Source organism: Phocoena phocoena, chromosome 14 (assembly GCF_963924675.1).
Source record: "Phocoena phocoena chromosome 14, mPhoPho1.1, whole genome shotgun sequence".
NCBI classification, from domain to species: Eukaryota; Metazoa; Chordata; class Mammalia; order Artiodactyla; family Phocoenidae; genus Phocoena; species Phocoena phocoena.
In genome coordinates, this window is record NC_089232.1 from 14,117,572 (window position 1) to 14,144,110 (window position 26,539).

Sequence of the window (26,539 nt, forward strand, 5' to 3'; positions counted from 1 at the left end):
TCTCATGTTACTAATTCGGGAGGTGTAGAAGAAGAAAGGTGGGAAAGGAAATGTATGTTAATAAACACTCAGCTCATTTTCCATCTCCTTTTGTCATCAACCAGTAATTATCGAGGCCCCCATATGCCTGGCGCCATGCTGGGTGCTGGCCGCATGGGAGATAGACCTGGGCCCCGTGTTGCCTACAGTGTGGCTGAGACAGACTTGCAACCAGGAATTACAGAACAACGGAATCAGGGCTGTAGATTCTGGGCCTGCTTTTAACTTTTTCTTCCTTTTTTTTTTTTCTTTTCTGGCCACACTGCACAGCTTGTGGGATCATAGTTCCCCGACCAGGGATTGAACCCGTGCTCCCTGCGTCTAAAGCTCGGAGTTCTAACCACTGGACCGCCAGGGAATTCCCCCTTTTATTTCTTTTATAATCAAAATAAGGGAATTATTAATGCACTGAATATAATACCTTTTCTGGGACTGGAGAAAAGAATAGGTCATAACTGCATTCACAAGATTCAAAAGTTGTTAAAGGTACTCAGTAAAACATCTTCCCATCCCTGCTCCCCACATTTCCTCTTTCCACTTAAAGATGACCAATATTAGCAGTCTTGTGTATGTAAGAAATACTGTGTGTGTATTCCCCTCCCCCGACCATCTCTTTTTTATGCAAATGGTTGCATCCCATTCACTTAGCATTGTATTTGATCCCAGAGAAGAATTAAAATGCTTGTCCAAGTTTTCATGGTAGAGTCTATTGAAATGAGAATCAAGAAGTCTTGAAAACACTTCCTAGCAATACTTTCTTGCAACATAATCCTCAAATATTAAGAACTATTTAGCATCTATGGTATACTATGCTAAATGCTATATATATTTTTTTTTTTTAATTTTAAAAAATTTATTTATTTATTTATTTATTTATTTAGTCACACCGGGTCTTCTCTGTGGCAGGTGGGCTCCTTAGTTGTGGCTCACCGGCTCCTCAGTTGTGGCACGTGGGCTCCTTAGTTGTAGAGTGAACTCTTAATGCGGCATGCATGTGAGATCTAGTTCCCTCACCAGGGATTGAACCCAGGCCCCGTGCATTGGGAGCGCAGAATCTTAACCACTGTGCCACCAGGGAAGTCCCAAGACTGACTTTTTCTTTTTTCCTTTTTTTTAATTGAGGCAAGGAATATGACTTTATTCCGAAAGCCAGGCATCTGAGAAGATGGCAGACTAAAGTCTCAAAATAACCATCTTCAGGACTATTTTAAAGTGGCAAAAAATTGAAGCTGAGATTCTGTCGTTCAAAATTTATTACTTAGTTTTTTTTTAAGTCCAGTAATCTATATTGTGATTCAGATTTTACTGCAGTACCTTTGCAGAAAAATGTTTTTTCTATATTTGCTTATAACAAAGACAGTCATAAATGACTTATCTTGTTAGAAAAATAAGAAATGCTGCCTTAAGTTAAGAGGTCTTCTTAAAGACTGTACTTTTATGCTGTGTGGCAGGCAGACTCTATTTGGGTTAGGTTTGCAGTTATTTCACATGATCTCTCTTGATTATCACATGACGACGTCATTATACGTAACTGATTTTTTTTTTCTAGGTGTACATTGCTTGTGTTTGGAGTATGGATCCTTTATATCCTCAAGTTAAATTATACTACTGAAGAATGTGACATGAAAAAAATGCATTATGTGGACCCCAACCGCATAAAGGTTAGATATTCCATCAGTGTGGAGAACATCTCCAAGTGTACACTTAAATAGTAATATTGTCTCTCAAATGTTATAAATAGATGTTCATGAAAGTTATAAACAGAAGGGAAAAACACTTAACCTTAGCACTTCAAAACGCCCACCTAACACTCACTGTTCTTCCCCCATTTACTGAAGTCGTGGGGTGAGGTGAGTTCCATTTGACCCTGTAGGGCACCTGTCATGGAGTTAATACACCATGACACTGCTAGCGTACCTGTTCTTAAAGCAGATCAGGAAGAAATTCTTTTAGTAGCATTTGTCATTTCTGTGTTTTATTTTTCGTTTTAATGATTTCACATTGTATCTCAAGATTTTTCCTTCAATGTATATTTATTTTTTTAATCAATTGACATATTAAATCCTGATTTCACTGATTGTTTGAGTTGTAAATGATCTGATACTGTTCAGCCTTGGACAAAAGACAGGTGATTTTAAGTAAAGTAGCATGGTAATAATTATAACCGACATGTATGGCTGCTTTACATATATTATCTCATTTAGTGATCATCATGACTGAGAGATATTCCAGGGTTCTCTGCATCTTACAGATGATGGCCTGGGAGGTTAAGCTGCTGGCCCAAGTTCACACCTAGTTTAGTTAACTATTTTAGTTAATCTAGTTTAGTATATACTGTGTAGCTGTTCTGAAAATGCTTTAGCAATAGAAGCTCATTGAACCCTCATAACAGTCCTGGGGATACAGCTGCTGTTATTATCCCCACGTCATAGATGAGTGTAGGGAAGAACCTTAAGTAACCTGTCTAAGGTTATCTCAGCAAGTAAGTGGTGGTGTGAAGGCTTGGACCCAGCAGTGTGGTTTCAGACTCCCGTCTCCTGATAACTCTGCTCTCTGCTGGGGTAGGGAGCGTCCACCGAGAGGAAGCCAGAAGTTATAGGTGGCATGATGCAGAGGAGAGAGCTCAAACTTCTGACCTGGATTCAAATCTAAATGCCACTTCGTAACAGTGAGACCCGAGGCAAGTGACTGAGTCGTTTGGAGTCCCAGTTTCCTCAGCTGTGAGGTGTAGATAACAACGTCTGTGCAATGGGGTGGTCATCCAAGTGCAGTAAGCTAGTATGCACAAAGCTCCTTTTTTAGGCCTGGTTTTTATTCACGTGTTTCTCTTCTGTATATGCTTTGAAGTACCTCACATTTTTCATAGTACAGACAGGTATAAACATGTAAATGGAAAGAGTGTATTGTAGTTAATACAGGCACAGCTTGGCCTGTGCAGAACCCTTGTGTCTCAGGGGTCTTGCTGATCATGGGCCTTCCTCCCCTGCTGTTTCTGTCCCTCAGACGTTGGCCGACTCCGTTCATCTCGGCAGCATTAGCCCCTCCGCTCTGCTGGAGCAGGATGTGGTCCCGCATCATCCGCTCGGGCTTTCCCTCCCGAACGGCTGGCCTTGCAGACATTCCCAAATCCCTTTCAATTCCAAGGCCTTCCACAGCTCGCTTGGATAAACTTTGCAGACATCCTGTCTCTGTTTTTTGTCTCCTAGAAAAACCCTGAAATGCTGACACTTGACACTGTGATATACGATTGCTGGTATCTGTGAACTCGTCCCTTTGCTACACTTCTCCACATTCTCTGTGCGTCCCCTCTGTCCTGTCCATTTCATTCATCAGGCCGTTGACCTCCTGACCAACAACAGAGATCATTGCTCTCGAGTCTGGGTTAATTGAGGAGAGATGTGAGCTCTCTGTGCAAGAGAAGAGCACCGTGTGTACTTGTGAGACGGATGGAGAAGATGTGGTTTGCTAACACCTTGGGTGAAATCAACTTAGTGGTTTTCGTGCCTGGCCAGCGCTGTCTGCGTCAACTGCTGTGACAGCCTACAGCTGTTTTCTTTTTAGCTACGTTAATAGGCCAGTGGTGGTCTGCTCGAACCTGCCGTGTTCAGACAAGTGCCCTGGTCATTATGGCTCTTCAAGTTTCCCCTAAGGAATTCTAGTGACTTTTAAAATTTGTTCGGCCCCACCTCGTGGCTTGCGGGATCTTAGTTCCTCAACCCAGGATTGAACCCGGGCCCCAGCAGTGAAAGCGCCAAGCCCTAACCACTGGATCGCCAGGGAATTCCCTAGTGATTTCTGAGAAGGACCAGCGAAGAGATTCTAGACCTTGTCCCCGAGGAACCTTTGAAGGGATGGGAACATTTGCATAGAGAAGACCAGTGCAGGACACATGGCAGCTCCTGCCAACAAGCCAGAGGCCTGGCCCGGGGGAGAGTCAGCCTGCCCCGGTGGCCTCACTGGAAGAACTTTGGGTCAAGGGTGACAGCCAAGCCGAAAGGAGAAGGGTTTGCTGGTCCACAACGTCCAAAGATGGAAGAACTGAGCTACCTTTGTGGCGAATCTCTGGAGGTCTTTGACCAAAGCCAGGTTAACTATTTTGGGGTAGAACTCAGGCATCAGACAGCTGGTGGCTCAAGGGCCTTGTGACCCCTTCCAGCCCTGGAATTCCGTGGTTCACTGCAATTGTCTAGTACCTGGCTGGAAAGTGTAGGCTGGTTTCGTAACCTGGGTTCTTCCTATTCTGAATGAGCTTCCTTCTTCCTCGTTATGGTTTTGATCTGATAGCTAATGATGTTGACCATCTTTTCATGTACTCATTGGCCATTTGTAGGTCTTCTAAGGAGAGATGTCTATTCAGATTCTTTGCCCGATTTTTAATTGGCCTGTCTTTTTATTATTGAGCTGTTTTAAGTGTTCTCTGTATATTCTAGATACCATTTCCTTATCAGTTATATGATTTGCAACTATTTTTTTCCCATTCTGTGGGTGGTCTTTTTACTTTTTTTTTGATGGTATCATTTTTAGCACACAAGTTTCTAATTTTGATGAAGTCCGGTTTATCTACTTTTCATTTTGTTCCTTGTGCTTTTGATGTCATATCTAAGAAACCACTGCCTGATGTTTTCTTCTAAAAGTTTTCTAGTTGTAGCTCTTATATGTAGGCCTTTGATCCACTTTTGAGCTACTTTTTATATATGGTGTGAAGTCAGGGTCCAGCTTCATTCTTTTGCTTGTGGCTTTCCAGTTGTCCCAGCATCTTTGTTGAACACTTTTCTCTGTGTTTGCTGCGTTGTGTGTTTTTTTTTAATGTATTTTATTGAAGTAGAGTTGATTTACAATGTTGTGTTAATTTCCGCTGTATGGCAAAGTGATTCAGTTTTATATATTTTATATATACACACGCACACACACGCATATATTCTTTTTCATTCTTTTTCATATTTTCCATTATGGTTTATCACAGGATATTGAATATAGTTCCTTGTGCTCTACAGTAGGACCTTGTTGTTTATCCATTCTCTCTGTAATAGTTTGTATTTGCTGCATTCTTTCTTCTCTGCCTGGAGCCCTTCCTTTGCCTCTCTGTTATTCATCTTTTACATCAAATCGCAGCTCAGGGGTTACTTTTTCTAAGATCCTTCTCCGATCACCCTTCCCTCTTGTCTTTTAGGAACCCCCTCATACCTTAATCTTGACAGTTACCACTGTGGTACCTTAACTGTTTTGTCTTCCCCACTTGTCCTCCAGGCAAGCCCTTGGGAGATAGGGATTGTGGGATAACATTTTACATTAATAAATATGTACTTATGTATTGAACTCCAGAGGGAGGAGAGATATTACTCAGACCTCAGCACGGTGTCTCATCTTTGAACTCCAGATTGTACAGAAAATCCACAGTTAAATTTTAACAGGCAATTCTTTGAGGACTTTCAGTTATGTACGTTAAGTTTAATATCCCTTTGAAGAATAGGACAGATACCTCCTATCCAACTCTTCCTATCCCCCAGTAAACAGACTCTCCCTTCTCTTTCCCCCTAAACCATGGCATGTGAGTCCCCCCCTTTAGGCTGGTGGGACCAGTTTTAAACCTAAGTTCACTGCTGGGCCAGTAACAGCCTCTCATGGGTGCTAGTGCCCTGTCCCGACTGGCTCCAGTAAGGATTCCTAACTCATCCCTGATGGGGAGATGGAAGGACCTGATGAGTGAGATCAGCCTCCCAAGCCCCACTGCCTGCGTGGAGAAGGGGTGATGGCTGCCTGAAGGAAGGACACTACGGTTCCCGAAGAGGAAGGAACAGGAAATGGAGACCCAGGAGGTAGCCCACGGTGACCGCCACGTCAACCCATTTCCGAAAGACTTCTAAAAGATCATTATTTTTTCCAATTAGAAAGTCCCCCGTAATGGTGCGGAAAGAAGGAGGAATGGGGATACGGTTAAGTCAAACAGGTTTGTGCAAGTCTCCATTCAGAAATTAATGAAGTAGAAAGTGAAAGCCTGCTCTAACCGTGGTGGAATGAGGGGTGTCTTTTATTCTATTGCTTGAGACTTTTTTTTTTAAATGTAGCTTTTTAGCACTATTGACTCTGTCAGATTGCCCTACTTTTCACAGTGGTCGTGACAGCGTGTGCAGAAAGCCCATGTCTCAGCGGGCTTTCCTAAGTAGAGGAACAGCAAGAGTTAGATACTGCTGAGGATTTGGGGTGGGGAGTAGCAGGATATGAGACTGAAAATGAGACAGGGCCAGAGCGTGAGAGGCCTTGAATGCCACACGGAGCAGTTCCTAACTTTGATATCTGGTCACACATCCCTAAACCAGAAGAGAAATCCTCTCTCAAATCCCCAGAATAGAGGAAGTAGCCAGCAAGCCGGCTGGTATGAAGGGCTGGGAGATGGTGTTCAGCATGAGCTCTCTACAAAGAAAACCCTGCCTCCAGGCTTCGGTGTAGATTGATCCTTACTACCAAGAGAGTTTGGACGAATCTGAATGATTGTGGCTGTGTATTAGCAGAAGAGGGTCTCAGGGTCGTGAGAGTGGGGCCCTGTGAGCTTTGTTGATGACATTCAACAACTTGCAAGGTCAATAACCCTGCTGGACTCTGAACACCTGGTTGCATTCTGCCTGCATGTATACAGCGGAAGTGTGGCCATGTTTGCTGTGGGTTTTATATTTTCTATTTAAAGATGTCCCCGAACGTGCCATTTGTGCAAAAAGACAAACAGTGGTCTCTGCAGGGATGCTTGGATAGTTTGAATGTGGTGCAGATGTGAAATTGCACTTAAAAGATGTGTGAAGGGTTTCCCTGGTGGCGCAGTGGTTGGGAGTCAGCCTGCTGGTGCAGGGGATACGGGTTCGTGCCCCGGTCCGGGAGGATCCCACATGCTGCGGAGCAGCTGGGCCCGTGGGCCATGGCTGCTGAGCCTGCACGTCTGGAGCCTGTGCTCTGCAACCAGAGAGGCCACAACAGTGAGAGGCCCGCGTACCGCAAAAAAAAAAAAAAAAGATGTGTGAAGAGAGACAAGAGCACATTCACATCAGTTTAGGTTCAGACCTCATGGTAGCACCATTTTGAACTTGGCCTTCTCTCAGGAACTAAAGACCACACATCGCCCTGGGGACTGCATCCTGGGCTGTGTGGTTCATCATGGCCAAGTTTACGTCTTCACCGTGACTCCATAGACCTACACTCACGTATCCAAAGTCAGCAGAGTAGGACTCCCCTGGCGGCCCAGCGGTTAAGACTCCGCGTTCCCAGCACAGGGGGCACGGGTTCGACCCTAGGTCGGGGAACTAAGATCCTGCAAGCAGTGCAGTGTGGCCCAAAAAAAAAAAAAAAAAAAGTAAGCAGAGTAACCCTGGGCTGAGTTAAATCAGTCCAGACATTCACACTTCCAAGCCGATCCCTTTCTCTCCTGGGTCCTGCTCTTGCTTTTCCCAGACCATCCTTCAGTGGTCTCATATAGGTGAGGAAACTGAAGCCTTGAAAAGCCTTAAAGTTCCTGCTTTAACCAGGTTTACACTACTGTTAAAGAGATCCGAAACTGGGTCTAGATCCAGATCGTCTGATTGTTTTCTTCTTAACCGTGTATTGTGATAAAATATACATACCATAAGACTTTCACCTTTTAAGCATCCAGTTGGAGGAGTGTTAGTAAATTTATAGTTAAATTTACACCATCACCACAATCCTATTTAGAACATTTCAGCACACAAGTTAGTTCCCTCTCACCCCTTCTGTGGTCAATCGCTACCCTCAACTACCAGCCTGAGACAACCGTTGGCCGGTTGAGATTTTACTGTGCTATTCCCTCTGTGACTTGTTTATTCAGATTTTTCTGCTTTTAACCAGGTAAAAGTGACAGACAGCTAACTCACGGAAGTTAAACCAGAGTTTACAAACGTGGAAATGAAAGTGTCGTTGCATAAGTCATACCCTCGGTTCATGTGGTCCGTGGCGGAGTTGGGCTCCTACCCAGGTCCAGTCAGCTCCAGGCCCCAAACTCTCCTTCATCCCACATGCTGTGCCCTGTCCTGGGTTTAAATCAATAAATAAAAGAACACATTGCCTTTTACTAAGAATTATGCCACTTACCTATATTTCTGAGAAGGATTGTCCTAAAAATTATGGGGTAGAAATGAAAATGGAGATTTTTACTGAGGAAAATTCATTTTTTAATATCCTTCAGGGAATTCTCACATTGTGGTTTTCCACGGCACATCGCCACGTCAGTGACAACTGAAACTGCCTGATGTCTGTTTATTCTCAGTTGTGGGCAGCCAGCAAGCTCAGCCTTGAAGCCTTTCAAAAAATGAAGCTCTTGCGTCCATGCCTCGATTTGGGAGAAGAGGGGTTCCTGTATCTTTGGGGAGGTCACCAGTCCTCTGGTTCCCAGTGGTTCTCATCCGAGACGGATGCCATCCGGACCCCACTGCGTCCTTCCTCTCCAGCCTGCTCTGGCTCCCAGGTTTGGCATTGTCTGCAGTGGAGAAGAGGAAGGTCGAGATGCTTGCGGTCATGACCGCAGCTCCACGAGGCGAGCTGTCCTCCCGAGGCATTTTTCTTCTGAGCTTTGAAACCTGAAAGAGGAAGGAGGGAGGCTGAGACACTTCTGGGGCGTTGTTACGTGTTTAAACAAGTTGAAACGAGAGAAGAAAAGGAATTGCTGTGGCTTTGGCCACTTGCAGTGGCATTTAGAACATTGTCCCTGGGATTGATTTATTGCACCTGCGGAGGGACGGGAGGGGTCACCATCAGAAGATGTTCTTTCCACAGTCTAGAAAATTAAGTTTGAAGCCTGAGATGGAACTCTTTGCCAGAATGGAAGTGGAATGAAATGTCACTCCTTCCAAATGAAACTAGAAAATGTGGCGCCCGAGAGAGTCGTGCGCCAGTGTCTGGCTCCATCACCTAACCTCTCTTTCCAGTCCTGAGTCAGTCACTAAGCTTCTGTCTCTTGGCACTTCTCAGATGTTCATTTCTATCCCAGGAGATTTGTAAAACAAGATGCTTGGGATGTCCTTCCATAGTGAAGAATTAGACCTTTTGTTCTCTAAAAACTTGTTCACAACCCTCAGGCCCGGGGTGTAGAGACAAGTATGGATAGTACATGTGACTCCTCTGCTTGCCCTGCCCCCCAGTTGGGCATTAAGTGCCTGTAGGTGCAGAGTGTCACCAACCTGGAGGCCTGGTCAGGGCGAGCCCTCCATTCGGGCTGTTCTGGGTTACCACCGATTCCTCGCGAAGATGCTAATTCGCGAGGTATCAGTGGTGTATGAGAATATGTATCAGTGGTGGTGTTTGTCACCTGCTCTCTATGGGCAGAGGCTGGGATTGTAGGGGTTTGGGAGGTGATCAGGCGACGTGAGCCTGCCAGCTCAGCCCTCTTCCTGGGTGTGCCACCTGGAACCCACAAAGCGAAGACGCTCAGGACCGTCCTGCGAGGTGTCCTAGGTGTCGTGCCGGTGACCTCAGACAGTGACCTTACATCGTGTCGGCGGCATCTTCTGAGGCTCAAAGAAAATCCGTTCCCTTCTTCAGACATGGGGCCAGACTCTTAAGATGTAGACAGCGTGCTTTTCCCAGTACTAAGAACTTTTTGAAGCTGTGATTTAAAGAAAAGGGAGTGGGGTTCTCCTGCAGTAAGATTATTATTTCTACGATAATTTCATTATACAAAAATCAGACAAGCCTTTGAGGAAAAACATAGTTGAGACAAACATTTAAAACTGTATATGGCAATAATAATCCTCATAATTGTACTGACACAGTTCAAAAGACATACTCAATCCTAAAAATAAATACCTCAGCAAATAAAATAGAGGAACACACACACACACGCACACACACGCACGCACGCACGCACGCACGCGGCTTGGTGGGAGGAGGAATAAGGTAGGGCCAAGACTGCTGCATGTGGCGATGAGGACAGAAAGCACAGTGATGCTGCCAGATGATCCCGAGGCAGCATTTGGCCAGACTGAGCCCAGGGGCGGACTGTGGGGCAAGTGGGTGTCTGTCCCTTGTTTCTCCGTGTCTTGCTGTGTTCAGCCGGGCTAGTGTACTTGGCCTTCAACAGTCATTTCTTGTTGATGCAAAATATTAACGTGCAGGGAAGACGGTATACAAAACCAAGGCAACTTCTTTGTTGACCGGACGCCGTGGCAGGTTACACCTGGTTCCCATTCCAGACTGTGTGAAGCTCATTACTCCATCTGATAAATAAGTCTGTTTCTCATCCAACTAGATAGGAGCCTGAAATAGGAAATCGTTTTCTCTTTTGGCCATGCTGCACAGCATGTGGGATCTTAGTTCCCTGACCAGGGGCTAAACCCATGCCCCCTGCAGTAGGAGCTCGGAGTCTTAACCACAGGACCACCAGTAAAGTCCCGGAAATCATTTGTTTTAATTGTGTTTAAAAAAGAAACCCACATAAAATTTACCGTCTTCATTATTTGTAAATGCATAGTTTGGCCCTGTTAAGTATATTCACATTGTTGTGAAACAGATTTCTGGAACATTTTCACCTTGCAGAACTGAAACTCTACCCATTAAACAGCAGTTCCCCATTTCGCCTCCCCACTAGCCCCTGGTAACTGCTGTTCTTCCTATTTCTACGAATTTGACTGTGTTAGATACCGTCTATAAATGGAGTCCTACAGTATTTGTCTTTTTGTGGCTGTCTTATTTCACTGAGTATAATGTCCTCAAGGTTCATCCATGTTGTAGCGCACGTAAGGATTTTTGTGTGTGTGTGTGTGTGGCCACACCACGCGATTTGTGGGATCTTAGTTCCCCGACCAGGGATCGAACCCAGGCCTTCGGCATTGGAAGCACAGAGTCCTAACCACTGGACCACCAGGGAATTGCCATGTCAGGATTTTATGAAACATGAAATCTTAAACACCTCAAATTTGAACAGCTTAAACACCTCAAAATCTCTTCAAAATTTATTTGTTCAAAATTTATTTGAAAATTTGTTCAGATTTGTTCAAATCTTGTTCAAAATTTATTTGAACACCCCGAATTTATTTGAACAGCTTAGGCTGGGAGGGTAGGAGGTGGGGGTCCTTCCTGTTCTACTTGTGCCATGAAATAAATACCCTTGTTGAGTTTGTCTCCTTGTCATGTGCTTCTCCCAGGTTTCCCCCTCAAGTTTCTAGCATAAATTAACTCTTTAAAGCAGATTTTTGTTGTTCTTGTTTTTTTAAATTTATTTATTTGCTTTTGGCTGCGTTGGGTCTTTGTTGCTGCGCGCGGGCTAGAGGGGGGCTACTCTTCATTGCGGTGCGAGGACTTCTCATTGCGGTGGCTCCTCTGGTTGCAGAGCATGGGCTCTAGGCGCACGGGCTTCGGTAGTTGTGGCATGTGGGCTCAGTAGTTGTGGTGCGTGGGCTCAGTAGTTGTGGATCAAGGGCCCTAGAGCACAGGGTCAGTAGTTGTGGTGCACGGGCTTAGTTGCTCTGCAGCATGTGGGATCTTCCCGGACCAGGGCTCGAACCCGTGTCCCCTGCGTCGGCAGGTGGATTCTTAACCACTGCGCCCCCAGGGAAGCCCCCTAAAGCAGACGTTTTGTGTTACAAGACAGTCATCCACAACGGAGCTACACCAAACATCGCACGACAAAGTGTCACCTGTCAGTATATTTCTGATGCCTGAGAGCCTTTGAAACTCAGGTCTGTGCTTCATTCCAGAGAGCCCAGCAATATGCCCAGGAAGTCCTGCAGAAGGAATGCCGGCCCCAGTTCGCCAAGAGGTCGATGGTGCAGCTCTTCAGGCTCAGGTACACCTCGGACCTGCCACCTTTCGTGACGAAGGCCCCCGCAGGGAGCGAGGCCGAGTACAAGTATGACCCTCCTTTCGGATTCCGCACGTTCTCCGAGAAAGTCCAGACCCTCTTGGAACTCTTGCCCGAGCATGACTTTCCTGCACACTTGAAAGCCAAGAGCTGCAGGCGTTGTGTGGTCATTGGAAGTGGTGGAATCCTCCACGGACTAGAGCTGGGCCAGGCCCTGAACCAGTTCGATGTTGTGATAAGGTACGTTGGCTTTCAGACCATCCTCTCCCCTCTGGACTTTAGTTCTCTGCTGTGGGTCAGGGCAGCACCAAAAACAGGAGGGACCCAGGCAGCCCTACATGTCCCTGTCTGCAGGGGACTCACTGTTTGAGAAGTGGAAACAGAGACATGAAAGGATTGGACGCCCAAAACTGTGCAGTACTGACCCTAATTTTGGTAAAAACCCTTTCAGAGGAGGTGAAGGTGGGAAGGATCGGTAGATTCAGACAAGCCAGCCAAGGTGGAAGGCTGTGCTAGGCAGGGCCCAGAGAAGGAGGCAGTGCAGGGAGCTTGAGTCAGTGGGACGCCCGGCTTCTGGGAGCAGGGCTTGGGGTAGGTGAGCCCTGGAAGGTGGCACCGGTTGGGACCAGAAAGCACACAGAGGTGTTTGAAAGCCACATAACAGGCAATAGGCAGTCATCCTACATTACAGGAGTTTCTGATAGTTTGACAGTCATGTCAGGGGATGCCAAGATTTCTAGTCTGGGGTTTGAGACGTTAGTGGGACTGCTGTCAGAAACGGAGAAGTTGAGGAAAATCTCTGGCTAGTGAGGGAGGATGACAAGATCCATCTCAGATATTTTGAGCCTGAAAGTGGTGCTATATCCACATAATGCCTTTATCCCCAGTAGCTGTGATCTCGGGCAAGTTTCCTTGCTGTCCTGTGCCTCCGTTTCCTCATCTGTAAATGGGGGCAGTGATGGCACAGACCTTACAGGGTTACTGTGAAAACAAAATGAGTTAACATCAAGATGTAAAGCACTTGGAACAGTGTCAGAATTGGGGTAGATGCTTAGTACATGTTAGCAGCTATTTTGGGAGAATGTGTAGGAAGCTAAGGAGGAAAGGACACGGGGTGTAAGATGTTTGTAGGAAAGAACCAAGAGATAGAAGAAACAAGTAAGAACTACGTTTTAAGGTGAAAGGTGGGAAGTGAGGGTGTGGGAGTGGGGTTGTGGACTTTGGTGGGGTGAAGGAGGAGGGAACTGCTTCCTTTCTCTGGGTGCTTCCTGTGTGCCCGAGACTGTCACGTGCCCTGGATGTTCTCGTTCCATAGTGAAGCCATCCCCTTAGCCAGTGTCAGGCATGAGGACACAGAGACACTGCAGGGCACAGAGTCCAGGCCAGAGCCCAGCATTCCGAATGCAGGGTTTTGAGGCTTCCAGAACCTCACCCTGACTCTATGTGAGCAGCTGGATGGTCAGCTGTGCACAGGCAGCACTGCGGGAGGCAGACAGGACCCCATATGCCCTTCTAATGGTGTACGACCGATATACGGGAGGAGAAGAGGTAAGAAACTGGGGTGCACACTCCGGTCCAGAGGAGAGATGCAGTGGAAGAGAAGGGCAGCCTTGAGCTGACCTTGAAGAATGGTGGCATTTAGCCCTTTAGGAAGGAGGTGGCCAGGAGATCTGGATGGGGAACCTTACCTGGCAGGAGGAACGAGGGCCTGGGAGAGGGAAAGGGGGCTGGGCAGGTGGCTCGATGCCCAGTGATGGGGAGGCCAGACTGGACAGCGTGGACTTCAGGCACAGGCACTGGGGGCCACAGAGCACTGGGGAACAAGGAAGGGGACTTAGACTGATTATGATGGAGATCAGTTGAAAAACTTTTTTGGGGTAACTTTTATTTTATTTATTTATTTTTAAAATTAATTTTTATTGGAGTATAGTTGATTTCCAATGCCGTGATAGTTTCTGCTGTACAGCAAAGTGAATCAGCTGTGTGTATATATATATATATATATATATATCTCCAGTCTTGTAGATTCTTTTCCCATATAGGTCATTACAGAGTATTGAGTAGAGTTCCCTGTGCTATACAGTCAGTCCCTATCAGTTACCTGTTTTATATATCGTAGTATGTATATGTCAGTCCTAGTCTCCCAATTTACCTCTCCCCCCCCGGGGTAACTTTTAGGTTTAAAGCAATTCTGAACTTAACAGGAAAGTTGCAAGAGTAGTACAAAGAACTCCCATTCACCCTTTCCCCAGATTCCTTAGTTGTTAACGCTGTATCACACTGGCTTTATAATTTTCTCTCTTTATATACTATTATTCTTTTCTGAACCCTTTGAGAGTTAGTTGCAAATCTCAAACTCCTTCTTTACCCCTAAATACTTCAGTGTGCATTTCTTAAGAACAAGGGCATTCTCTTATAGAACTGTATGACGATATTCAGAATTAGGGAATTAACACTGATGCAGTACAGACCTTAGCTACAGTCCTTATTCAGACTTCACCAGTTATTCCAGTCGTGTCCATTATTTAAAAAGAAAGGAAAAGAGGGCTTCCCTGGTGACACAGTGGTTAAGAATCCGCCTCCAAGGCAGGGGACATGGGTTCAAGCCCTGGTCCGGGAAGATCCCACATACCGCGGAGCAACTAAGCCCGTGCGCCACAACTACCGAGCCCACGTGCCACAGCTACTGAAGCCTGCGCACCTAGAGCCCTTGCTCCACAGCAAGAGAAGCCACTGCAATGAGAAGCTCGTGCACCGCAACAAAGAGTAGCCCCCGCTCGCCACAACTAGAGAAAGCCTGTGTGCTGCAACGAAGACCAAAAGAATGCAGCCAAAAATAAATAAATAATAAAATAGAAAGAAAGGAAAAGAAAATACCTCGTCCAGGATCATGCTGTGCATTTAGTTGTAGTGTCTAATAATACCTTTTTTTTTTTTTTGCGGTACGCAGGCCTCTCACTGTTGTGGTCTCTCCCGTTGCGGAGCACAGGCTCCGGACGCGCAGGCTCAGCGGCCGTGGCCCACGGGCTCAGCCGCTCCGCAGCATGTGGGATCCTCCGGGATCGGGGCCACTAACCCGTGTCCCCTGCATCGGCAGGCGGACTCTCAACCACTGCGCCACCAGGGAAGCCCTAATAATAGCTTTTAATAATCCAGGAGTTAGGTATCTGAGATCTGGAAGAGGAAGTGACGGTGGAATAGAAAAGAAAGGTTTGTACAGGTGTGATAATACAGGGAAAGAACCAAACAGACTTTTTTTGAGATTTCAAAATTGTGTACCTGTGTGAGTGGTACTGCTTTGGGAAGAATTCTTAGCATTTCCCCCAGAGCATCCACCCTGGCAAAGCCTTCCTTGATCTAAAAGTTCTAAGTTCCCCAAATTCCTGCTTTATTTTAAGACCAGGTTGCACTTGGACCCAGTGCCCTCCTCGGGCCCAACCCTGTCTATATATAACTATGGTTTGTGTCTGCCTTTCCCCGGTTTTTAGGTTTTCTTTTTTGATTACCTTTTTGAAATTCTGGCAAGAACCACTAATATCTAAGCTCAATGGGAAGCTTTCAAGGAAACATTACTAGTGCCCAGAGTGTAATGTGTTTGGGTTGGCTTAAAGTGGCAGGACTAGATGGAATTGCTTGTCGTTCAGAAATTGGATACGGGAGTCTCTTGCAGACTGAAGACTGCGTTCATCAAGCACCTGGAAAGGGCAGAGCTGAGGGATGACAGGGCTGCTGGGAGGGGTGCCCTACCCCCCAACCACACCCCCGTTCCCAGTCCTAAAAAAATGTGGAAAACACGCTGCAGGAATTTGGCATGTGTTAAAGTGGTTAATGTCAGTTTATCTTTGTCCTTTTTACTTAAATAGGTTAAACAGTGCACCGGTTGAAGGATATTCAGAGCATGTTGGAAATAAAACTACTATAAGGATGACTTATCCAGAGGGTGCACCACTGTCTGACCTTGAATATTATTCCAATGACTTGTTTGTTGCTGTTTTATTTAAGAGTGTTGACTTCAACTGGCTTCAGGCGATGGTCAAAAACGAAACCCTGGTAAGCACTAGAAATTCAGCCATCAGATATGCCTCCGTAAAAAGCGAAGGGGTCTCTGATTGGAATTAACAGGTTTTTATTTTTAAACTAACACACATGCTTTCACATAAACACTCCCTTTGTAGAAGCCCCTCAGAACTTCCCCTGGAAATTGCTTTCAGAACTTGAGTGAGTCACATGTGGAAACTGGGATCATTACTTAGTGGAAATAACAAGCTTGGGACCAAAATGGCTATTATTGAGGTGGACCACCCACCTCATTCACCAGGCATGAATTGACATGGCTTCTGACTATTTTCAGAAATTAGTTGTATGTCCATGAATATAAACCATTATTGAGGCAATTCAGAAGAATATACATAAATTCTCCGAAGAGTATTTTCAAAGAGATTCTCCAAAAATGCTTTGGTGGTGGTCTTTTTTTTTTTTTCTTTTTTTAACGTTTATTTATTTGGCCGCGCTGGGTGTCAGTTGTGGCAGGCGGGCTCCTTAGTTGCGGCATGCAAACTCTTAGTTGCGGCATGCCTGTGGGATCTAGTTCCCTGACCCAGGGATTGAACCCGGGCCCCCTGCGTGGGGAGCGCGGCGTCTTATGCAGTGCGCCACCGGGGAAGCCCCTGGTGGTGTTCTCGCTGGAGTCAGTTCACGGCGTTCCAGAGGGGCAGATGTGGAGGAGATGGCCCCAACTTGGTCATATTCCTTTTCTTTGTCTTTACGATAATCTATCACCTTACTTTATAGTCCCCCAGCCCCCCACATTATGTTGAAATGAATTCCAGAGGTCAGCTGTTAAGCAGTGTGTGTACGTTTATATGTACTTGCACAAACCAGCTGACTGTAAAGTTCACAGGACATATCAGACTTTTCACAGAAGCTTCACGTGCTGGAGAATTTGTATCTCCAAAGCTCGATTCCGTACAGGTTACTGTGGTCCTCTAGGTTTTCTCTTGGGTAGTTGTTCTAGTTGAAAGATGAAGCACATACGAAATGACTTACAGTCAGTTACCAAGAGACATCACAGGAAGTGGAGTAAGTGGAGAAGGGGGTGCGTGGTGGGGGCCTGAGCACAGGCGGGGCACCCAGAACTCTTCATACCCTCGAATTGGATCTGTTTGCTTGGTTTTCCCTGGGCAAAATGGTGGCTTTGGATCCTAAAAAGGCTGACTATCTCCCGTCATTACTTGAAGAATTTCTTCCCCAGATCAATAAGAGCTGCTTCTGCAGTTCCCTTCCTTGTCCAGTGCCACCTTCATAAATCAGATCTTTAGAGTTGCTTGCCTGAGTTGAGGTACTGGATTTGCATAGATCTGTGACTTGGCCACAGAATGCAACATACAAACCCGCAAGGGGCCACACCCACGGCTCTGGCCTCATTCGTAGGGGTTGCGCTCTGCCCACTCCACTGATAAGATCACTTGATTAAATCCCCCTAACGATCGTTTGCTTTCTTTCCTTAGCCGTTTTGGGTGCGACTCTTCTTTTGGAAGCAGGTGGTGGAAAAGATCCCACTGCAGCCAAAACAGTTCAGGATTTTGAATCCGGTTATTATCAAAGAGACTGCCTTTGACATCCTTCAATACTCGGAGCCTCAGTCAAGGTTCTGGGGCCGAGATAAGGTATTTTTGTCGCTACTGAAACTTAACTGTTCTTCTGTGTGTTGGAAAGGAGGCACCTATACAGCTTTCAGTTAGGCTCGGCTGTATACCCGGAAGCATCTTCCAGGGATGAAACCTAGTCATTGATTAGATGTTCCATGTGCTTTTCCCTCTCTACATCTTCACCTTAGGGCTCCCCACTGTTTAATCCCCCCACTCCTGGTGGCTCATCTCATTAGTACAGTCAGGACGTTAGCACTTCGGTCACTGAGATATTATTTAAGGTATTCTTACTCCAGGACTCCATATAATTAGCTGCAGGACACTGAAAGGAACTTCGGTGGTCAGAAAGTTCTTTACATTTTAACTCTACAGGCCACTTGGGTGAAAATTGACGTTTATCATCACTTTATAGGTGAGAGCAGTGCTTTTCAGTTGACGCCTGGATCCCACCGCATCAGACGTTCTGATTTAATCTGTCTGTGTTGTGGTCTGTACGTTGGGATTTTCAGAGTTCCCTGGGTGATTTTTATTTTTCAGCCTGCTTTGAGAACCTTGGTGCTATAGGCTGTTCACTGCACTAGATTCTTCACCTGCAATTAGCCTGTGTTGGTACTGGACGGAGATGCCTTTATTACCTGTTTCTTCATGATCTGAATAGCTAAACCTGTGTCTTTAAATAAAACTTCTTTAAAAGCAGTGGAAATGGTTTCAGCAAAACATTTATATTTAAGGAAAAGCAAGGAATTTTGAAACATGGGGACTGCTACCCACACTGGGGGCCTGAGATACCTCCTAGGAAATGGGGCTGGTCCGGGGTGCAGTTTGCAAATGGAGCTAGACTCGGGGGTCCTCATCCAATAGGCAGATGAGCAGGGTCTTCTGTTTGCCCTTTGAATCAAATTCTAATTAAAAAGATGCTTTAACACAACTGTGTAAATTTTAAAGGAAGAATTCTGTGCTTGTTAAGGAAAACAAATACCTGAATAGTCTCCTTAAAAACAAAAACCTAGTTCTTCACTGCGATCAGTAAGAGCTAAATGAAACTCTGGCTCCAACTTCAGGCTTGAACACCCAGCTCGGGTGAAATGGTTCACATAGTGGAAGCTGTTCCCTTCGCAGTCCGCCGTTTTCCTCCAGGGCTCTGGCCTCTCCATCCATGGGGAGCCCAGGAGGGCCATGTAGTTTCTGCCCATTGCAGGAACATGTCCAGAACCCGTGATGTGTTTTCCCTCTCATAGGAGAGCAGCCCTACCCCCGACCAGTGACTGTCAGGTCTCTCTGATTGGCTTTAGCTGGGCTCTCCCACACAGAGCACATGGGTTCCTCCGGAATGTGGGCTTACAACTTTTAACCTGTTGGCATCACTTTTAACAAAACAATTTTATAAAAAAGACAACATACTTTGGGAAGATTCTTAAACTAAGTTATAAAGAGGTTTCACTATAAGTGCACTTAGATTTCTGTATCTTTTAAACTGCCCCGTTTCTTTATTAGATTCCATAGTATTTTTTTAAACACAGGCAGATGCTCATTTGTTGGTTTGCAGGTCGATTTTATTTTTAAAATAACCTTGAAAAAATGGACAGATTTAATTACTTGAAATACGAAATTGCTGAATGGCGAAGGGTATCAGAAACAAAGTTAGTGGGGGAAAATTTATCATAGAAATCACAGAGTAAATATTCTCAAAGCATTTAGAGATCTTATTAAATCAAAAAGAAAAAGATGAGCCAATAAAGAACTGAGGAAAGGATATGAACAGACATTTCACAGAAGAAATTAGTACAGCCCAGGAATACATGGTAAAATGTTCATCTTCACCAGTAATCAAGTAAAAGCGAATTAGAGCCACAGTGACATTTTTTGCCTGTTTTCTTAGCAGAGATTTAAAAGCTTGATAATGTCCTTGTTTGGCAGGAATGTAGGTAGAATTATAAGTTGGCACTTTTTCCAGAGGGTGGTTTGGCAATACATATATCACTTTAAAATATGAATAGTCTTGGGCTTCCCTGGTGGCGCAGTGGGTGAGAGTCCGCCTGCCGCTGCAGGGGACACGGGTTCGTGCCCCGGTCCGGGAAGATCCCACATGCCGCGGAGCGGCTGGGCCCGTGAGCCATGGCCACTGAGCCTGCGCGTCCGGAGCCTGTTGCTCAGCAACCGCAGAGGCCGCAACAGTGAGAGGCCCGCGTACCGGAAAAAAATATATATATATATGAATAGTCTTTGACCCCGCAATTTGACTCTAAAAATTTTATTAGAAGGAAGTTAGAGAAAATCTGCAAGGCTATTCTAGGATGTTCATCGTAGCATTGATAGCAAAGGACTAAAAACAGCCTAAACATTCATCATTAGAGAATTGTTTAAACCTTATGGTATAGTCGATGCAATATCGTGTGACTGTTGAGGATGAAGAAAAACTAATGGATCTGAAAACACCCCCACAATGCATTAAGCAAGAAAATCAAGTTACAGAACATTTATTTAATCCTGTTTTCGTTTAAAAACTAAAAATGTATGTATAGTTGCATAGGAAAAAGCTTGGGAAGAATCATCAAACTGTGAAGAATGCCCTTCTCTGGAGAGTGAGTCTATAGGAGTCTTTTACATTCTACTTTATAATTCATCATTTGAATTGAATATTTGCTTATTTTTTATCATTGTCAAAATGGTGTTCTTCTTTTAGATAAAAACAGTAACTTGGAAGATGGCTTCTGATCTAAAATTGCATCGTCAGAAACTCCCTCATGCATCTGCCCTCCCAGCAGACAGAGAAGAAGCCTGTTGGACAGTGAGGGCTGCTCTTGGGGGATGTGTTCTGGAGATAACGTGCTCTGGGGAGCTTTTGATAGTTGCTGAGTTTCTCTCCATGCATTACCCCTATATACTCCTCCACAGACACTGATGGGTACTCATAAGGTGCTGTGTGCCGAGCTGGCCGCAGGTGGAGAAGACAGGACACACTGCCTTAGAGTCCTAAGCCCAAACAGGAGGCTGGCTTCTTTAGGGTCAATTTCCCTTGGTTTTTATTTCCGAACATGTAAAATGACTGTTGAGTTCCTTTTTAATAAGGGAAGTTGGCTTTGAGAGGTAGACACGACACACTGGGGAGCAGGAAGCAGTTTTTATCAAATGGTGGGTTCCCTGGATGTTCGCTATTCCCACCTTAATCTCTGAACTCTGAAAGGTTCACTGTTGTTCCAGTTTACAGAAAAGGAGAGCTGTTTATGGAAGTCACAGACTCGGCTGAGATGAACCAAGGAGGTATATCTGCACATGAAAGACGATACAAAAGAATATCAAGTACTAGATGGGCAGCAGTCTCCAAGGAGGGCTTAGGCACTGCAGGGCTTTCTGTATTCCTGTCTGCCGCCCTGTGTGCTGTCTTTACCCAAGTCTGTGAGGGAGATCCAGAGAACCAGTTCCAGATTAACAAGTGGCAAGATGTTGGACGTGAAGAGGGAGTGGTGATACAGTCGGAATCCAAAATTTTGGACATCTGGCATTCTAGGCCAAAGTCAGCAAGGGTACATTTTGGAAAAAACAAATGTGAAAGCCCGTAACTTGAGGTGAAAAATGTACTTGCCTGAACGGAGAGCGAGCAGAAACTGGCTGAGCTGCAGGACGTGTGGAAATGGCCTGGGGGTGTTATTTGCCAGAAGGGCAAGTAGGGGTGAAGTAAGACTGTCTTCACAAGTAAGGGGTGAAGACAGTCTTCACCAAGGAGAGCTGAGTCCGCTGTGTTCTCAGGCAGAGGCTGTACAGGAGCCAGCCAGGACGGGACGGGTTCCCAAACCGTGTCCGGAGAAGGGCTGTGGCCACTTGTCCCAGAGCAGACCTTGTAGACGTTTGTCACATGAGAGAGGAAATGGGTTAGCCTTGCTATTATGGTCATTCTGTGCAGGACCGGTGGGTGGAAGTTTTAGAAAGAACACCTTTTAGCTTGGTGCAACAGGACCTGCCAGGCCGCCTCTTACTTGTGTGTTAAAAAGAATTCACATCACAGACCATGATTTAGAGTCTAGATTCCTGACTTGGATGGCAAGTCAGAATTGGGTGATATTTGAAATTGTGTGATATTTGAAATTGTGTGATGTATAAAATTGCATCCCCCAGTGCCACTTTCATCACTTTGCATGCCATGTAGCGTACCTGTAAAGCAGTGACTTGTGCTAAGATCTTTTTTTTTTTTTGTCTTTTCTCCTTTCCAGAACGTCCCCACGATTGGTGTCATTGCCGTCGTCTTAGCCACGCATCTGTGCGATGAAGTCAGTTTGGCAGGCTTTGGCTATGACCTCAGCCAACCCAGAACACCTTTGCACTACTTTGACAATCTCTGTATGGCTGCCATGAACTTTCAGACCATGCACAATGTGACCACAGAGACCAGGTTCCTCCTGAAGCTGGTCAGAGAGGGTGTGGTGAGGGATCTCAGCGGAGGCATCCATTGTGAATTTTGAACCCAGAAAACCTCACTTGAAAATGCAGTTCTGACCAGGAGGGCTGTTTTTCACAGCCTTCTTGATGCGTCCTGCAAGAACTTTGAAGTGCAGCTGGTGTTTTTTAACTTTTAATTTAAAAAACAAAAACAATACAGAAAGTTCTGCTCTTCCCACTTTTTTTCCCTATTTATTTGAAGCTAGTGTTTTTGCACAAAATTTTGTAAGTTAATTTTGAGAATGGGAAAGACTTTCCAAAGAGAATTGTATGTAATGATGTTTTATTGTATTTTAAGAAAGTTATTTAATTTGTAAAAACTGTGCATGTCTACTGCACGTAGAATCCCAGGTCACTGTATGGAAGAAGGGAGGCGACTCCTTTGATGACAGCCCTGAATGCCTGATTCTGGTTCTCTGTTAGTCTGTTTGGTGGGACAGATGTCGGAAGCACTTCCAGGGTGACGTGCTGGGTAGCTAAACCACTGGGACTGGTTGGGCCATGCTGCTGCACGAGGCCCGGGCCGGTCGGAGAAGTTCACCGTCCCTCTCTGTTGATCTGCCTTCTGCAGGAAGACTTGTAGGAATCAAGCAAGGGGGCTGTCCTGCAGGTCCCAGGTCAAGGAGGGACACAGAGACATTTTCTGTGTCCTCCGAGTACTGCAACGCTGCCCCAGGCGGACAACTCTTGGATTTCTTGGGAGTTTTTAACTGCCTTCCAAACACTTAAATGTTAATCCAGATGATTCCACTGTCTGTCTGAGGTGGCTTATAAAAATTAGGACAAAACCTCTGTTCTCCAGAGTCATAGAGGAATAAACTCTTTCCAGGAGTAATCATGTTTTCTGAAACACTGAAATGAAGTCTTCCCAGTGTTATAAATTGCCTATTTAAGAAAAAAACGTTTTTTTTTTTTTTTTTGAATGCCTCCTCGGCAGTGTGTACCAGGCAGTGTGCTGGTCAAAAAAAAAAAAAAAAAAGAAAGAAAGAATAAAAGCTTTTGAGGAACTCTTACAGTCTAGTTAATTTGAGTGCTTTTCCCCCCCGCCCCCCCCAGAAAATAAGTTTATAAGTCTAGCTAAAATGTCCTTCTTGGATGCCACTGCTAGGCAGGACCTCACTGCAGATACCTGTGAGGAGGGCTGGGGGATGAAGGGGTCTCCTCTGCTGGCTGCTACTGCCGCCCCTCCCCCAATTCTATTTCTCCCACAGCCCCCGGTGCAGCTCTTGACTCCCAGGCCAGGCGGATGGCTCCCGCATCTGCCGGCTCCTCGGCATATGCGGGGCAAGAAGCCAGGTCATAGCTCTGAATGAGTCCCTTGGATCTCCAGGGTTCTGGGGTCAAGCTCAGAGCAGCCTGCGTAGCAAAATAGGATTTCTCTGGTTTTATGCCTTTTCTTAAAATTTTCTATGGATTCTACTCTGTAAGACACTGTTTAGGAAAAAATGCTTTAAAATTCCTATCTGGGGCTTCCCTGGTGGCGCAGTGGTTGAGAGTCCGCCTGCCGATGCAGGGCACACGGGTTCGTGTCCCAGTCCGGGAGGATCCCACGTGCCACGGAGCGGCTGGGCCCGTGAGCCATGGCCGCTGAGCTTGCGCGTCTGGAGCCTGTGCTCCGCAACGGGAGGAGCCACAACAGTGAGAGGCCCGCGTACCGCAAAAAAATAAAAAAAAAAAAAAGAAAGAAAATTCCTATCTGTTAAACGGTGAGACTTAGCTCTGAATATTGAGACTCAGGAAAACGGTCTGCAGCTGTCCTGTGTTTCAGGTGAGGCCAGGCCTGCACCACACACCTCCACCCCCTCATTCCTCAGGGGCTACTTAGAGAAGCCCAAATGCTTATTAGAAAAGACAAGAAACAGCCAGGGTCCAACAGTTGGAAAGCTTTTCCGGTGCATCCCTTCACGGGTGCACGTGGTCTCGTGGTCTCGTTTCCCCTGCCTTGCACAGCTTCTGGGAAGTAGCCCATCCAGCACTTCCTCAGCTTTCAACAAATACCAGACCTGGCCTCATCCCTCCCCTCCTACTCTGTGTGTCTTTTTTTTTTTTTCATTTTTACATTGTTTTGCCCGTGCCTCTCAACGTTTAATTACTGGCAGGCAGTAAGTGCCCTAAGTGAATACAAAGGCATCATTTTTTCAATGACCTTTCATGTGGTGTCCACCAATCAGAGTTGACCAGAGACCATCTTTGAGAACTTGAAGCGCTTTGGCGGTTTTCATTAGAAGTTGCTTCTTTGCTTCAGGGTTGTGTCTCTGCCTGCTTTTCTGGGAACAGACCTCCAGGTGCCACAGGGTGTCACAAGGTTGGTCTCCAGTAACTGAGTTTCCTCCATCACGCTTTCAACTTTGTTCAGCCTTATAGGCACACATGCTCTTGCGTGGATGTAATCATCGGTTTTGAGGCAACTTGGGATGACTTACACACGTTCTCTACTTTAACATAATTCTCACTAGAACTTTGAGCCACAGAAAATTTCAGTGAGTTTTAGTTTTCTGTTTTTTCTTACAGAGAGCTTTTTCTCTCCAGAAACCTAGGCTGGCCGTAGAAAAATGTTTTTGGGACCAGGATGAGTATCTCTTGATGACGTGTGCCATGTTTCTAGGCAAAGATAAATTGGGATCTTCTGAACTTCATTCCTCTTAGGTGTTACCTTGTCTTCTTCACTGATACTTTTGTGTCACGGTGGTGGCGGTGTTTTTTTTTTTAATTTCCCGACAATGTACTAATAAGGCATTGGCCATGTCTATTCTCACAGATTTGGGGGTGGGGGCGGGTCTCATCATCTGTGGACCCATTAGTTAAAATAAGTTGTCAAGCCCACTTTTTGGACTGTTTCTGTTGAACTATGACCTCTTGACCGGCAACGGTCAATCTGGTTTGCAGACAGGGGCTGACTGTAAAAGAGAACAAGAAGTAGTCACACCCTAGTCTCCCCAGGGTATTAAAGATTTCTGAAACCAAGGACCTCTTTATTTTAACTACATTCTAACTCCAGTGCTTTTGGACTTGATATCAAAGGGATTGTTACATTTGCCTTATTTCTGTCTCAGGAGAAACTTTTAGACCAGCATCATAGGAAGATTTTGAAATGGGATCTATTCTCCTTGGCAGGTTTACAGCATCCAGGTGTGGGTTATTTTTTCTTCCTTTCTTTGGTGCACTTCAGTCAAGCGCATTGAGAAAGAAGGAAATGACTAGTTCTGTGATTTAGCAGAATTCCCCTCAGAATGGAGTGAGCTTTTAGAATGCTTGTGTAGCAAGCAGGAACTGTGCAACGCTGGGCCTGACTTCCGTTCATGCACATGGTGACAAAGTGCTTCTCTCAAACGAAGGACTCTGTGTTGCTGCCCGTGGGACCGACACCATCTTCCCAGACGCTGACCCTCCCTGAAGGCCGCCCAGATGACCACACCCTCAGCTCTCAGACTAAAGTGCAGACAACAGGGGAAAAGGCCCAGTACATAGCGCACCCCCTGCCCTTCCCTGGAGGGCCAGGCACCGTGGCCCAAACTTGTCTTTTTCTCTTCTATCCTACATCCCAATGCCATTTTAGCCTGTTTCTGTGTTCACAGAACAAGGTGTTTATCTGTATTTACCTACAACCGACACAACATAAAACTGAAGTAAATTGAAGAGAACCATTCATTCATATGCACATTCAAATTTTGACAAGAGGGCTTCCCTGGTGGCGCAGTGGTTGAGAGTCCGCCTGCCGATGCAGGGGACACGGGTTCGTGCCCCGGTCCGGGAGGATCCCACATGCCGCGGAGCGGCTGGGCCCGTGAGCCATGGCCGCTGAGCCTGTGCGTCCAGAGCCTGTGTTCCGCAACGGGAGAGGCCACAGCAGTGAGTGGCCCCCGTACCGCAAAAAAAAAAAAAAAAATTCTGACAAGAAAGTAGTGCTCCCCAAAAGGAAACCGCAGTCTTCGTAGTTGGACTTTCATTACCCAAATGATTCAATTTGACTAGTTCCCAGTATTGAAGTCCAACCCATTCTGCAGACAGGAAAAGTAGCCACTCAGCGGGGCTGTGGTGAAATGAGAATAAATTACGTGCTGTGAAATTTAGTTATGACTTTTTTAAAAGCAGATTTTTCCAATGAGCTGTGTCAATAAGACATGTCCAAAGAATGACAGGTTTATAAGTTTCCTTCTGTCTGGCAGAAGTGAGATGTCAAGTTTTGCTCTGGTGTCAGGCAGCCATCCAAGATGGGGCAGATGTAGCCATTACAGCCTTTGTGTAGCTGGAAATATTAACAAAGTGAACTTTCAGAAAATGTACAGTAAGAAACTATTCAGGAGATGTGTCATAACAGCAATAACTGTTTGTACACTAAAAACTTGTAACTTCTAAAGGAGCAATGTATTTCCACCCTGTTCTCTGTTACCTGGCTTATATTCTTTTGATTTATCGAAGAAAATCAGTTTCAAGAAAAATGACATTAAAGACAATGACGGAATTCCCTGGCGGTCCAGTGGTTGGGACTCCGCGCTTTCACTCCTGAGGGCGCAGGTTCAGTCCCTCGTGGGGGAACTAAGATCCCACAAGTCACAAAGTGTGGCCAACACATAATAAATAAATAAATAATAAAATAAATGGTGGACAAAATACTTTCTGACTA

The 26,539-nt window shown here is 45.6% G+C and overlaps 1 protein-coding gene across 2 annotated transcripts in view; it reads left to right on the plus strand.

The window, feature by feature from the left end:
• ST3GAL5 (ST3 beta-galactoside alpha-2,3-sialyltransferase 5) overlaps window positions 1-26,539 on the plus strand; it is a 61,979-nt gene that overhangs the window by 24,193 nt on the left and 11,247 nt on the right. Inside the window, exons 3-7 of one of the 2 annotated variants that reach the window (XM_065891037.1) lie at window positions 1,589-1,700; window positions 11,730-12,073; window positions 15,697-15,883; window positions 17,341-17,499; window positions 21,690-21,965. In XM_065891037.1, the coding sequence (XP_065747109.1) occupies window positions 1,589-1,700; window positions 11,730-12,073; window positions 15,697-15,883; window positions 17,341-17,499; window positions 21,690-21,938 (1,051 nt within the window). In that variant the 3' untranslated portion in view covers window positions 21,939-21,965. Of the gene's footprint in view, window positions 1-1,588; window positions 1,701-11,729; window positions 12,074-15,696; window positions 15,884-17,340; window positions 17,500-21,689; window positions 21,966-26,539 lie in introns of those variants that run through there. The other variant, XM_065891038.1, reaches the window with a different exon arrangement.